This window comes from Pseudorca crassidens, chromosome 11 (genome assembly GCF_039906515.1).
Source record: "Pseudorca crassidens isolate mPseCra1 chromosome 11, mPseCra1.hap1, whole genome shotgun sequence".
NCBI lineage: Eukaryota > Metazoa > Chordata > Mammalia > Artiodactyla > Delphinidae > Pseudorca > Pseudorca crassidens.
In genome coordinates, this window is record NC_090306.1 from 41,468,985 (window position 1) to 41,482,092 (window position 13,108).

General features: G+C 42.0%; 1 protein-coding gene across 3 annotated transcripts in view; it reads left to right on the forward strand.

Annotated features, from left to right (window-relative positions):
- The window catches only part of PCED1B (PC-esterase domain containing 1B), a 149,375-nt gene extending 147,712 nt beyond the window's left edge, over positions 1-1,663 (forward strand). For all 3 annotated transcript variants that reach the window (XM_067696301.1, XM_067696303.1, XM_067696302.1), the window contains one exon: positions 148-1,663. In XM_067696301.1, the coding sequence (XP_067552402.1) occupies positions 204-1,523 (1,320 nt within the window). In that variant the 5' untranslated portion in view covers positions 148-203 and the 3' untranslated portion in view covers positions 1,524-1,663. The remainder of the gene's footprint in view (positions 1-147) is intronic.
- Positions 1,664-13,108: the final 11,445 nt, after the last annotated feature.

Sequence of the window (13,108 nt, forward strand, 5' to 3'; positions counted from 1 at the left end):
TCCAGGCTCCCTTCCTTCCGGGCTGACGGTAGCGGAGCCCCGCCCCTGCAGGTGCCCCAGGCTAAAGTTCCATCCCCGTCCCCGGGCCCTCCCAAACCGTCCTGCCCGAGGTGGACCCTTCCCATATGCTCTCTCCTTCTGTCCTAGCCATCCGCAGAGCCACCGAGTGAAAGGAAGGAGCTAGGCGGCGCGTCCCGGGCGTCATGGTCCACCTGCTCGCCTCCGAAGTACGGCAGCTACTTCACAACAAGTTCGTGGTCATCCTGGGGGACTCGGTCCAGAGGGCCGTGTACAAGGACCTGGTGCTCCTGCTGCAGAAGGACTGTCTGCTCACACTCAGCCAGCTCAAGGCCAAGGGAGAGTACAGCTTCGAGCAGGACGAGCTGGTGCAGGGGGGCAAGCAGGGCCGCATGCATAACGGCACCCACTACCGCGAGGTGCGCCAGTTCTGCTCCGGCCAGCACCTGGTGCGCTTCTACTTCCTGACGCGCGTGTACTCCGACTACCTGGAAGCCATCCTGGAGGAGCTGCATTCGGGTGAGCACGACCCGGACCTGGTCATCATGAACTCCTGCCTCTGGGACCTCACCAGGTACGGGGAGGACTCCTGGCCGAACTACCTGCAGAACCTGGAGAGCCTGTTTGGGCGCCTGCGCCAGGTGCTGCCCGAGTCGTGCCTCCTGGTTTGGAACACGGCCATGCCTGTGGGCAACAACATCAATAGCGGCTTCCTCCCGCCCGAGCTCCGACCCGCGGCCTCCACACTGAAAACCAACGTGATTGAGGCCAACTTCTACAGCTCTGTCGAGGCCCAAAAGCACGGCTTCGATGTGCTGGACTTGCACTTCCACTTCCGCCGCCACACAGGGAAGTACCTGCAGCCCGACGGGGTGCACTGGAACGAGCGAGCGCACCGGCATCTCTCCCAGCTTCTGCTGGCCCACGTGGCCGACGCCTGGGGGGTGGAGCTGCCCCAGCGTGACCCAGTGGGCAAGTGCATCAAGGATGGCCCCGCGAGGGGAGGACCTGGCCGGAGACTTGAGAGGCAGCGTCCGGCCTGCAGAGATCAACCGGCCTTCCCTCCTCCGCACCGACCCTTGCCTCTGCCTGGGTGCTGCCCCCTGCTCCCCACGCCATCTCCCCGCCCACCCCAGTTCCCACTTCTGCCCCCAAAACCCCGTCCCATCCCCCTTCAGCAGGTGACACCCCCGTTCCTTGTCTGTCCCCAAGATGCCGATTTTTCTTCAGACCGTCCTTTCCAATCGGATCAGTTCTCCTTGAACCATTTCCATTCAGATATTCTCCCATCTACCCAGACAGAATTTGCCTTCGATGGTGACTTTATGTTTAGTCCCCAGCCGCCTAGGCCCCCCTTCCCCCAACCCTGTTATCAGCAGCGGGCCCCTGTGGTCCATAGGGGTTTTCCCCGGTATTGTCCCCGTGGCCCCTACTTGCCCTGGAGAGGGCGGCCCAGAAATTCCAAGAGAAGGGCCCCAGCCTATAGAGAGCCAAGGCCTCAATAGACTGACTTGGGTGCCTTCCTCCTCATGCACATGGACTGGACAGATCGTCCAACTCTCCCCAGACAGACTGACCTTGTTAACTGAAGCCTTTGGTCCATTGCTGTTATCAATAATGGCAGGGAAGGGCAGTCTGACCTATTCTTGCTGGCTGTCGCTTCTCACTGCACTCTGCACTCTGCGAGGGGGAACCAGGCATCATTCCTGCCTCCCCACTGCCTATTCTCTTTGTCTTTTTGTAAATATAAAATTGAAATTAACAAGTTGTTTCATAAAAGTCGTTGTGGGTTTTGTGAGTCTGTATTTAATGGTGCCTCTCCCTTCCATTGAACACTTAGCTTCATAAGAGCAGGGACAGTATCTGCTGTAGAGTTACGGCCCCTTGATAAACTACTCAAAATGGAATTTCTCTAAAGGGTTTCCATAAAATGGATCTGATTCCTTACAAATAAATAAAAGAACTTTAACTTTTTGTGGTGATATTTTCCAGAGATTCTCGAAGAATCATGGAATTTCAGAACTGAGAAAACTAAAAACATAAAATTTAACTAACATTTACAAACAGGGAATCTGAGGTCAAGAGGTGAGTGACTTGTTCTAGGTCACACAGAAAAATCACTCCTCCACTAGTCTTTCACAGTTTATACTAGTATCAGTTTATATTAACTTTCAAACTTGATTTATACTGCAACAAACCAAGAAGGGAAGTTTACCAAACATGGTCTTTCTATGGAAGTGATGATGAAAAACCCTTATAGCTCCATAACCAGAGGCTTATTGGTTATGTAAACTAGAGTGAATGGCATGCTTATGACCTTATGATTTCTTTAATAGTCTTGAGTTTGGGGCTTGAGAAAATTAAGTTGCACTCAATGACAATGTGAATCATCATAGGGTAAAACTAGGAGTTGGAAGGGACCACCCAGTGCACAAATCCCTTCCTTGTAAATTGGACAGGTGGACCCCACCATCTCTTCTCTGTTTCGTAAGAATGTTAACATCATTGAGATTGTTTAAATGTTAGGCCCTTTGTCACACTAGACTGGTGAAATGTTAATGCCTAGATAAAACAGTCAAAATAAGGCATGACTAAAATTGTCCAGATAACAGGGTTTTTCATTGAATTGATTTGACTGTTTTACAGGTCCTCAATTGGACCATCCCTAACTTTGGCAATGAGGGTCAGGAAATGTTATTCTGCAAAAATGGAATCCATGAAGTCACAAGACATGGATGAGATCAGCTATTTACAGAAGAAATACGTGGAAACTTTTAATCCACTAAAACACCGTAAGAAAATAGGGCCTTTATCTTACTTATCTTTGGGTCTGAAACCCTAGCACAATGTCTGGAACTTAGTAAGTACTGAATGATATTTCTTGAATGAATCAGGGAGTGAATGATGAGGTGGAGTATGTGTTCCTGGTGAGACTACATGAGATGAAGTAAACTGACATTTAATCTTTGTGGTCCATTGGAGGGAATCTTACCAAAATAGGGTCATGATGATCTTTGAGGACTCTAGAAAGGTAGTGCCTACAAGTCAAAATTTGCCAGAATGTCCCAACATAATCAGGAGAGGGACCCGCCTGACCAGTGTAAATGTTCTCATCCCATGGAGATGAGTGCAGCAGGCTATGAGATTCGGTAACATTAGGCATCAGGATGAGCCCGTTGCCATCATTCTGGCTTTACAATTCCCAAGCAAGATCAAGCAACATTTAGCTGCGGATCTAAGTTAAGTTGACCCATTTAGTATTTCTACTTCCATGAATAAGCCAATTAATTGATGTCTTGTGGTTTATATCTCTCTCTTGTGAGTTAAGTTAGTGTGTATTCGTCCTCCTTAATCTGATCATGCCTGATGAACCAAGGAGAATGAGTTCTTAGACATACAGTGCTGAGCACCGGACACTGACTCGATGATGAATCCACTAGGTTATGGATTAAGTGGCACTGATCCCTTAACAGTCCTGTTTCTCTTAGCTGTTTCGGAGTACGGGTAAACTCAGATAATCTTCTTCCCACGTGTATTCATTTCCTATGGCTGCTGTAACAAATACTACAAACATGGTGGCTTAAAACAACACGTATTTATTCTCTTAGAGCTCTGGAGCTCCAAAGTCCAAATCCATTAGCCCAGAGTAAAATCCTTACTATGTCTTATGCTGTCCCACATGATCAGGCTTCTGCTTGTCCCTGCAGTGTTATCTTTTGGAACTCTCTTCGTTGTTCTTCACATGTTCAACCCCACAGGACTCCTTTCTATTTTTACAAGATGTCAAACTGTTGTATAACTTGGGTCTATGCACTTGCTCTTCCCTTTGCCTGGAATGTTCAACATCCTCTACTCCCTAGTTCTTTGGATCTCTGACTCTTCATCCTTCCCCCCACACCTTCCAAGTCATCTCCTAAGTGGCCTTCCATGACCATCTAAGAGTGCTGTTAGGATCATCGTAACACACTCTTTATCTCCTTTGTGTTGCTCCCCACTCAGTGGCGTCAATGGCTGCTTGTTTGTTAGCTTCTCCAGGAGTCTTGCTTGCCGTTGAATTCCCAATGCCTATTAGCAGGGTGCCTGGCAAAGAAGGTGTTCAAGCATGTTTACTTTAGTTAAATGTTCAAGAATACAATTACTTCACATTCTATCCTTAAGTAAGAATGCAATTTACATCAGAATTGAGCTGTATTTGTTTACTTTTCTTTCCAAACTGTCTACAGAACTCTCCTATAACTTTACCTCAGTCATTCTGGGAAGCTAAGGCCCCCTGGACCTCACCCCCACTGGGAGTTAGAGCCTGAGGGCATCTTCAATGGCCTTCCTGTTAATTTCCTACATACCCTGACCTTATCTTCCAGCCTAGAGCTTTCTTCTGTGCCCATTTTTTTTGCTATTGTCTTCTTGTTCCTTAAGTCAAGAAACCTAGCAATGCAATCAAGCTATTGTCTGGTAAAAAAGAGCCAAAATTATTCAACCTTTATGAGAGAAATTATTGCTCTATTGTTAAGACTCAGAATTCAGGGTTCATTTGGCCTATTCTTTCCAGCCTCAAGAAATGACAGCTTTTTTATATTTGACTCTTGTCTGCAGTTTTCTGGGGAAAAAAAAAAAAAGGAAAATTAATGATTAAATTAACATCTGTGCAGCGTATTTCTCACAAGATTCTATAATAAGATATACTATGTTATACCAAAAGCCAAAACTTTAAAGCTGTAACTTTTTTGTTGTTGTTGTTAGTACAAGCAAAGCAAGGCCCAACATTTGAAAACAAATGGAAACTTACATCCTCCCACAGGATCAGAATCAGCCCCATCCCTGGTCAGCCACAGAGCTCTTGCTGGTTCACATGCGCCCCCCTCCAGCTTCCCACTCCCAACCCCTCCCCCGCATCTGCATTGCATAACAGCCAGGGACAATTTTCATTTTAAATTCTGGAGTTGTATGTAGCAGCAGCTCCATCTCTGGAGCTTTCAGTTTCACGAATTCCGCAAAGGTAAGTTGTTTTGCAAACGTAGATCATGTCAGAGAAAGGATTTACCATTGTTTTCAGCTGCCGTATGTCTGTTGCTATAAACTAGAAACAGTATTCTCATTGTCACAACTTTAAGAAAAGACTTTATCACTGCATGCTTAATTTATAGATATAATTCTTCATGAGACTTTACCCATTAATCTTTAAAGAAACATGTTCTAAAACATGTCCCTTTAAGCCATAATCTTTACTCCTCATGCATTCTGTGGGCAAGGATGCTTACAAAAGGGTTCACTCTACAGTCACCCCATGTGGAAACTCACAATGGCTTTTAACGCATTAGAGGCTCTGAGAAGTTCTGTATGAAATAAACTTGATTCAATGTATCTAACCTAGTATTTCCAAGGTTTATTTAACTACAGACCACTTTCATATGTAGCATCTTTTAAAAGCATGTTTGGGGAAATATTATGCTAGAGAAGGCCAGATAAAATAGTTGGGCTAAGTGAAGAGAAAAGGTTTGTTGGTGACACTTTATATATGAAGCCCTTTTTAAATGGAGCATTATAATAATCTGTGCCCAAATATGGGCTAAAATTGATCAGATAAACCTGGGACAAGTCCGAGATTAGCTAGTTAATCAAAGTGGGATGAAATGTACAAGGAATGGTTGCCCTCTTCTTCCCCCAAGATGGGGGAGGCATCAGGACAGTCTTCCTTGACAACAAGCATTGGGGTGGGTCTCCTCCAGCCTGCAGAGTATGGCGTGGAGTGGAGGTATCCCACCCCAGGTATTTGATGCCCAGCACAGGGTCACAGAACATCCTAAGACACATCCCAGTGGAGCATGGTAATGGGAAGTGGAGAATAAACAATATTCTGAAACTGAGCAGAGATAGTCATTCAACACAGCACCCTCTGCCTATGGACTGAATGTTTGTGTCCCCCACCACCCCAAATCATATGGTGAAACCCTATCCCACCATAGGATGGTATTAGGAGGAGAGACTTTGGGGAGATAATTAGGATTTGATGAGGGCATGAGGATGGATCCCTCATGAGTGGGATTAGTACACTTGTAAGTTTCACAAGAGAGCTTGCTTCCTCTCTCTGCTCCTTCCTGTGTGAGGACACAACATGAAGCTGGAAAAAGAGGGGCCTCGCCAGAATCCAGCCATGCTGATACCCTGATCTCAGACATCCAGGATCCAGCACTGTGAGAAATAAATTTCTATTGTTCAGAAGCCACTCAGTCCACAGTACAGTAGACTCCCTTATCCACAGTTTCACTTTCCATAGTTTCAGTTACCTGTGGTCCAAAAATATTACATGGAAAATTCCAGAAATAAACAAGTCATAAATTTTAAATTGTGCACCACTCTGAGTAATGTAATGAAGTCTCTCACCCACCTACCCCCACTCCACCCGACCCAGGATGTGAATCGTCCACTTGTCCAGTGGATCCCACCCATTGGTCACTTAGTAGAGGTCTGGATTATCAGATCAACTGTTACTCTGTCACAGTGCTTGTGTTCAAGTATCTTTTATTTTACTTAATAATGACCCAAAGCACAAAAGTAACTATGCTGGCAATTTGGATATTCTCTTACTGTACCTAATTTATAAATTAAACTCCACCATAGGTATGTATGTGTAGGGAAAATCATAGTATCTATAGGGTTCAGTAATATCCAAAATTTTGGGTATCTACTGGGGGTCTTGGAACACACCACCTGCAGACAGGGGCGAACTACTGGACTTGATACAGCAGCCGAAATAAGACAGATGTTCAGTCCCCAAAATGTTTTTGACGCCTATTCAGAGTGGGATCCACTAAAGAATCACACATTGCATTGCTTATTATGTCTCTGGATTTCTTTTCATCTAGAAGAGAACCCAAAGCACTCCCTTCTTTTTTTCACGGCATTGACTCATTGAAAACATTTGTCCTGCAGAATGTTCCACTTTCTGAGATTGTCTAATGATTTCTTCATACTGTCATTTCACTTTTACTTTATCCCCTGTGTCTCCTATAAAGTGAATGATAGATCCAAAGGTTGGGTTTAGAGGCAAGTTAAATGTTTTTGGTAGAACACGTCACAGACAAGGCAGTGAGCTTCAACTGTACCACAGGAGAGGGCATATAAGCTGGTTCCCAGCATTCTGTGCTGAGATTGATCACCAAGTAAAGGGTGACAGTCAAACTCCTAAACTTCAAAGTTATGTTTTCCTACTTGCAACCAGCAAGTGTCTTGTGGGTGGTACATTGGTACCAAGTCAGTATTCCGGTTCCTCATCAATCTTTCACTTAATGGTTTTAACACACATTGATGATTCTTGCTCGAAACAGAGATTTCGTTAGGGGTGGAAAAATGGTGATTTTCTGATTTTACCACTGTTTGCACGTTTCTTAGCTTGGCATTCTTTTGTAAAGAAGAGATTTTCTTCATCTACGGGAGTTGTTTGCTTACTCTGAGATACACTTCCTACAGAAAAGCCTGGTCACCATGAGATATGGTAATGGATACAGGTGGACTCTATTCTCAGACCCCCTTATCCATTCCGCCCCCCATCAATCATCTAGGTCTCTACTGACACAGACCCAGACACAGGGAGAAAGGCATAACACTGATCATCTGAAATGTGATTCTAGACAGAAGCCAGCTATTTGAAACAACCCCATAAAGAGCATAAAGAGCCCCAATATTAACACTGGGAAATAAGCTCGGAGCTAGAACAATACCAAAGATATAGACCAGATGGAGATGAACTTGCAAACAGTGGACAAATTGTCCTGATTTTGCAGATGGGAAGGAATCAAAGTCTGGGGATTAGCTTAGACTCTATAAAATCTACCCAGTGGGTTAGTTAATAAATGGACAATAAAATGGAAAAACTCCTTTGCATATCAAGTGATCTTCGTTTTGGTATTATATCTCCCTTAATTGACCAATAAATAAATGATTACACATCAGAGTGAGGGTATTTATGTGTCTATGTCAATCTGCAAATGATATACTAGTCTCTAATTAGTTTATTGACAAATACATATTTGTTAACCAATAAAAGTATTTATTAGGCAATACATTAAATTTTCATGGCTAGAGATAAAATTTAGATAAGAAATCATATTATATAAGGTTATTCAAGGAAATTACTCCTGGGTGAATTAACTTAAGAATGCTTTACTAAGTAATTCTTTAATACCATGTTCTCACTTTTCCACTGGAATACCTCTAATGGTGGAGGAGGCTGAACCTTTACCTACAGGAGGTCTCCCTGCAGCAGCGTAGCCCCCAAATTAAATTTATTTCATGCCTCATATTAAAATATTAATGGATAGAATCTAAAAAAAATGATACAAATGAACTTATTTACAAAACAGAAATAGACTCACAGACATAGAAAACAAACTTATGGTTACCAAAGGGGAAAGAGGGTGGGTAGATAAATTAGGAGTTTGGGATTAACAGATTCACGCTACTATAAATAAAATAGAAAAAAACAACAAGGACCTACTGTATAGCACAGGGAACTATATTCAGTATCTTGCAATAACCTATCATGGAAAAGAATCTGAAGAAGAATATATATGTATCAGTTAGAACGAACAGGAGATGTCAGAGCATTGAAGCCAAAGTTTACTCTGAAAGTTATCGTGAAGTTCCAGAGCCAGATCAGAAATGCAGATAAGATTACCAAGGTAAGCCAAAACAGCAGCGCTAGAAAAAAGTGAACTTAACCTTGAACAATTTCTCAATGAAGATAAAAGCTAGGAGAAGATATGATGGAGGTGGAGTCCTTTGAAAAATGTCCATTAGAATTATGTTCAGTTCTTTGCTTTAATAAAGTTACCCTTGTGTGAAAATTAAAATATATATATATGTGTATACACACACACACACACACACACACATATATATATATATTCAGGGTTAATATATATTATATTGCTCAGGGTTAATATCAATATATATATATAACTGAATCACTTTGCTGTACACCTGAAACTAACATAACATTGTAAATCAACTATACTTCAATAAAAATTAAAAAATTAAATATTGAAATTCTATGTTCAACTCTGTACAGTTTAATTTAAAAAATAATGCTCTTCAAAACTGGGTAGTATCAGTGCTACAAGAATACAGTGGAATTTAGGGTCCTAATTTGTAAAATTAGGATGGTAGCATCCTACCTCATAGGTAGCATCCTACCTCATAGGATGATTATGGAGGGACATCAACCAAGTTAATGTTTATAAAGCCTTACAGCTGCGACTGGCACATACTTAGCACTATGAAAATATTTGTTAGATAAAATTAAAGATTTGTTCCAAGTTCATCCTACTGTTCTAGCTACCACTGTATAATCACCTTCAGGGTATGAGTAACCTAGTTTGGTGTATTTTTCTTTTTACTTATTTAGTTATTTATTTTTAACTGAAGTATAGTGGATTTACAATGTTGTGTTAGTTTCTGGTGTACAGCAAAGTGATTCAGTTACATATATATATATATATATATATATATATATATACTTTTTTTCAGATTCTTTTCCCTAATAGGTTATTACAAAATATCGAGTATAGTTCCCGAGTGTGTTTTTAATATTGAAAGACGTTAAGTATGGTTGGAGTAGGATAAATAGGAGAATGGGGTTATTTATTTGGGCTAAGATAGAAAAGGGATCAAAGAACAGAGGAAAATGGGCATGGAGCCGTGCAGCTGGTGGAGGGCAGCGGAGCGGCCAGGCAGGTTAGTGGGGCAGCCACTTAGCAAACATTTCAGAGCACTGGCCACAGGCCCGGTGCTAAGTACTGGACTGAGGAAACTATAAGCAGTTGGTGAGACAACGAAGCAGAGCAGTGTTTTTGAGATCACTTGCATCAGAATCACTAAGGTGTTTGTGAAAAATGCACAATGTTTGTGGCGCTACCCTGATGCACGTGGTCAGAACTGCTGGGGCTGGGCCCAGGGATCAGGATTTTAAACAAACCCAATCCCTCTGTAACTAGAATGTGAAAAGCACTCTTGTAAGGGATATGGCTTAGGGTTAATGACCTTTTCTTCTTACAAAAATAAAATTTTAAAATAATTTTTAAAAATACAACCCACTCACCAGTCAAAATAACCTAGAATTTTTCGCTGGAAGAAAATTTAGTAATCATTTAATCCAGTAATTCCTATCCCTGGTGGCTTGTTAGTGTAATCTGGGGAATGAAAAAACAAAAACAAACAAGAAAATAAGACAACAACAAAAGCCAGGGCACAGGCCCTACCCCAAGAAAACTAAATCAGAGATTCTGGGGCAAAAATCTGGATAAAAGTGTATTTCAAAGCTCTTAAATATTTCTAATTTACAGTCAAGATTAAGAATCACAAATCTGGTCCAGCCTCCTCATTTTGCAGATGAGGAAACTGGAGACTCAGAAATAACTTACTTAAGATGGTAGACCTCTCTTCCAAAAGTAATTGTGTCAGATAGACTAGCTGTGTATTAGTGTCATGATTTTCAAAATAAAGATAATAGCCTATTAGTGAATTCTGATAACAATCTAGTGGTTCCCGACCAGAATTTTTAAAAATAAAATAGAGTAGAGTAAAATATATCAGAGCACACATAGAGTAGAAATGATATTATGGGATGTGTGTGTGTGTTCTGTGATTAGATGTTAAATGTGATTCTTATTACGGGTTGTTGTCAAAAAAGTTGGAAAGTTCTGCCCTGGAGTTTCTTTCAATTCTAATATCTAAGGTTAGAAGCTGACATCTGTGTACAGGAGGGATGTACCTCCTTCCTCTGCCTGATAAGTAGCCCACAGGGAAGTTCTGGATGGCACTGAGGTCAAGAACATGGGATTAAGGATGCAAACACCTTGCGGTAAATGGCGTCTTGTGCCCCTTACTGGTGATGAGAGCTTGAATAAGAACCTAAACTCTTTATGGCTCAGCTACCTAAACTTTAAAATAAAAATAATAATACCCACCTCACAGGATTGTTAGTTTTGTTTTTTTTCTTAATTTTTAAAATTTTTATTTAATTTTTAAAGGTTACACTCCATTTACAGTTATTACAAAATATTGGCTATATTCCCCATATTGTACGATACATCCTTGTACCCTCTCTTACAGCCAATTGCTTGTACCTCCCACTCCCTCTTCCCCACTGGTAACCACTAGTTAGTTCTCTATGTCTGTGAGTCTGCTTCTTTTTTTATTATATTCACTAGTCTGTTGTATTTTTTAGATTCCACATATAAGTGATATCATACAGTATTCTTCTTTCTCTGTCTGACTTATTTCACTTAGCATAATGCCCTCCAAGTCCCTCCATGTTGCTGCAAATGGCAAAATTTTGTTCTTTTTTATGACTGAGTAGTATTCCATTGTGTATATATAGCGCATCTTCTTTATCCATCCATCTGTTGATGGACTGTTAGGTTGCTTCCATATCTTGGCAATTGAAAAAAGTGCTGCTAGGAACATTGGGGAGGATTGTTAGTTTTAAATGGCAGAATATCTATAAACACTTAGCATAATGTCTGGCATATAGTAATAATAAGTACAGACAATTAAAAATGCATTTGTGATCTATCGTTTCCTGACTCTAAGAGGAAAGAACTAAAAATATACCAAGAGTAGAATAGTCTTTGGACGGATGTGTAATGGGTCTTGGGTCTAATGTTTCTTTTAGAAGGACAAAAGCTAAAAAATACCTAAAGTAATTGCTTTAATATGCAAAATATGAACAACGACAATTTTCTGTTTTCACAGAACTGGAAATTATGGTGCCACAAAGCTACCTGCTTGTCTTAGAGACAAAACATTAATTTTTTTTTTTTTTTGAAGAATGGCCCTGGGCTTCCCTGGTGGCGCAGTGGTTGAGAGTCCGCCTGCTGACGCAGGGGACACGGGTTCGTGCCCCGGTACGGGAGGATCCTACATGCCGCGGAGTGGCTGGGCCCATGAGCCATGGCCGCTGAGCCTGCGCGTCCGGAGCCTGTGCTCCGCAACAGGAGAGGCCACAGCAGTGAGAGGCCCGCGTACCGCAAAAAACAAAGAATGGCCCTGTTTCACAGACGCACAAGCCAAGTGTGCCATCAACTCTTTGACGCTGTGGCTTGTTTAGCTTCATTCTTAGTTTCTTTCTTTCGAGAAAGATATTGATTAACATCTGCATTAAAAAAAAAAAAGCGTTTTGCATTCTTTTCTGGTGGGTAGCTGGATCCAAAATAAAATAAAAAATTAAGCTGTTGGCCCAAGACCTTACTGCTGCTCATGGACCTCACCTTCCTCTATTTGTTCAGATCCTGTGCCTGAATGCAGGGGAGTCTCAGGCACAGCTCTCCACTTTTACTGCACATCTCCTCCACCAAGGGATAAACTTACCATAGTCTTCCATGCTGCGATAGCCGTCTTGTGAAGGGAGGAGTGCTCAGGCTAGTCTTAAAGATGTGCCTGGGATGCTTGACATTTGCGTGGCAGCTAGTGAAAAACCTTAGTTTTCTTTTCTCCTTTATTCTTATGAGAGCATATGGTTCTATATGACATACTATAATGTCATTTACATATATGCACATACGTACGTACACACATACATGCATATACACATACACACGTGCATATATGTACATGTACACACATATAAAGGACCGTGATTATATGTTAAGTTCATAGGACATAAACCTATTGGGCTAAACATTATGGAAGATTTAGAGATGAGTCAAACACTAGCCCTGTCATCAAGGAACTTAAAATCTTGTAGAGAAGATATAATACGTGAATGAATAACTCTTTCAGGAGAAAATGCAGTAAATGCCAGGACAGGGAGAGACAGACACAGCACTGCAGGAGTTCAAAGGAGGGAGAGATTGAGGCAACTGACAGACGCAGTAACAATGGAGGTTGAGGCAGAGGAGACATCTGAGCTGCATCCTGAAAGAGGGACAGGATTTGACTCTGCTGAAACGAGGTGGCATGATGCCCTCATGAGGGAAAGCATAAACAAGGATCCAGAGGAGGTGGAAGAGCATGCCAGGCACCACAGACAAGGTCACTTTGCCCAGAACACAGGACTCATAAGGAGAGTAGAGGTCAATGACTTGAGGAAAGA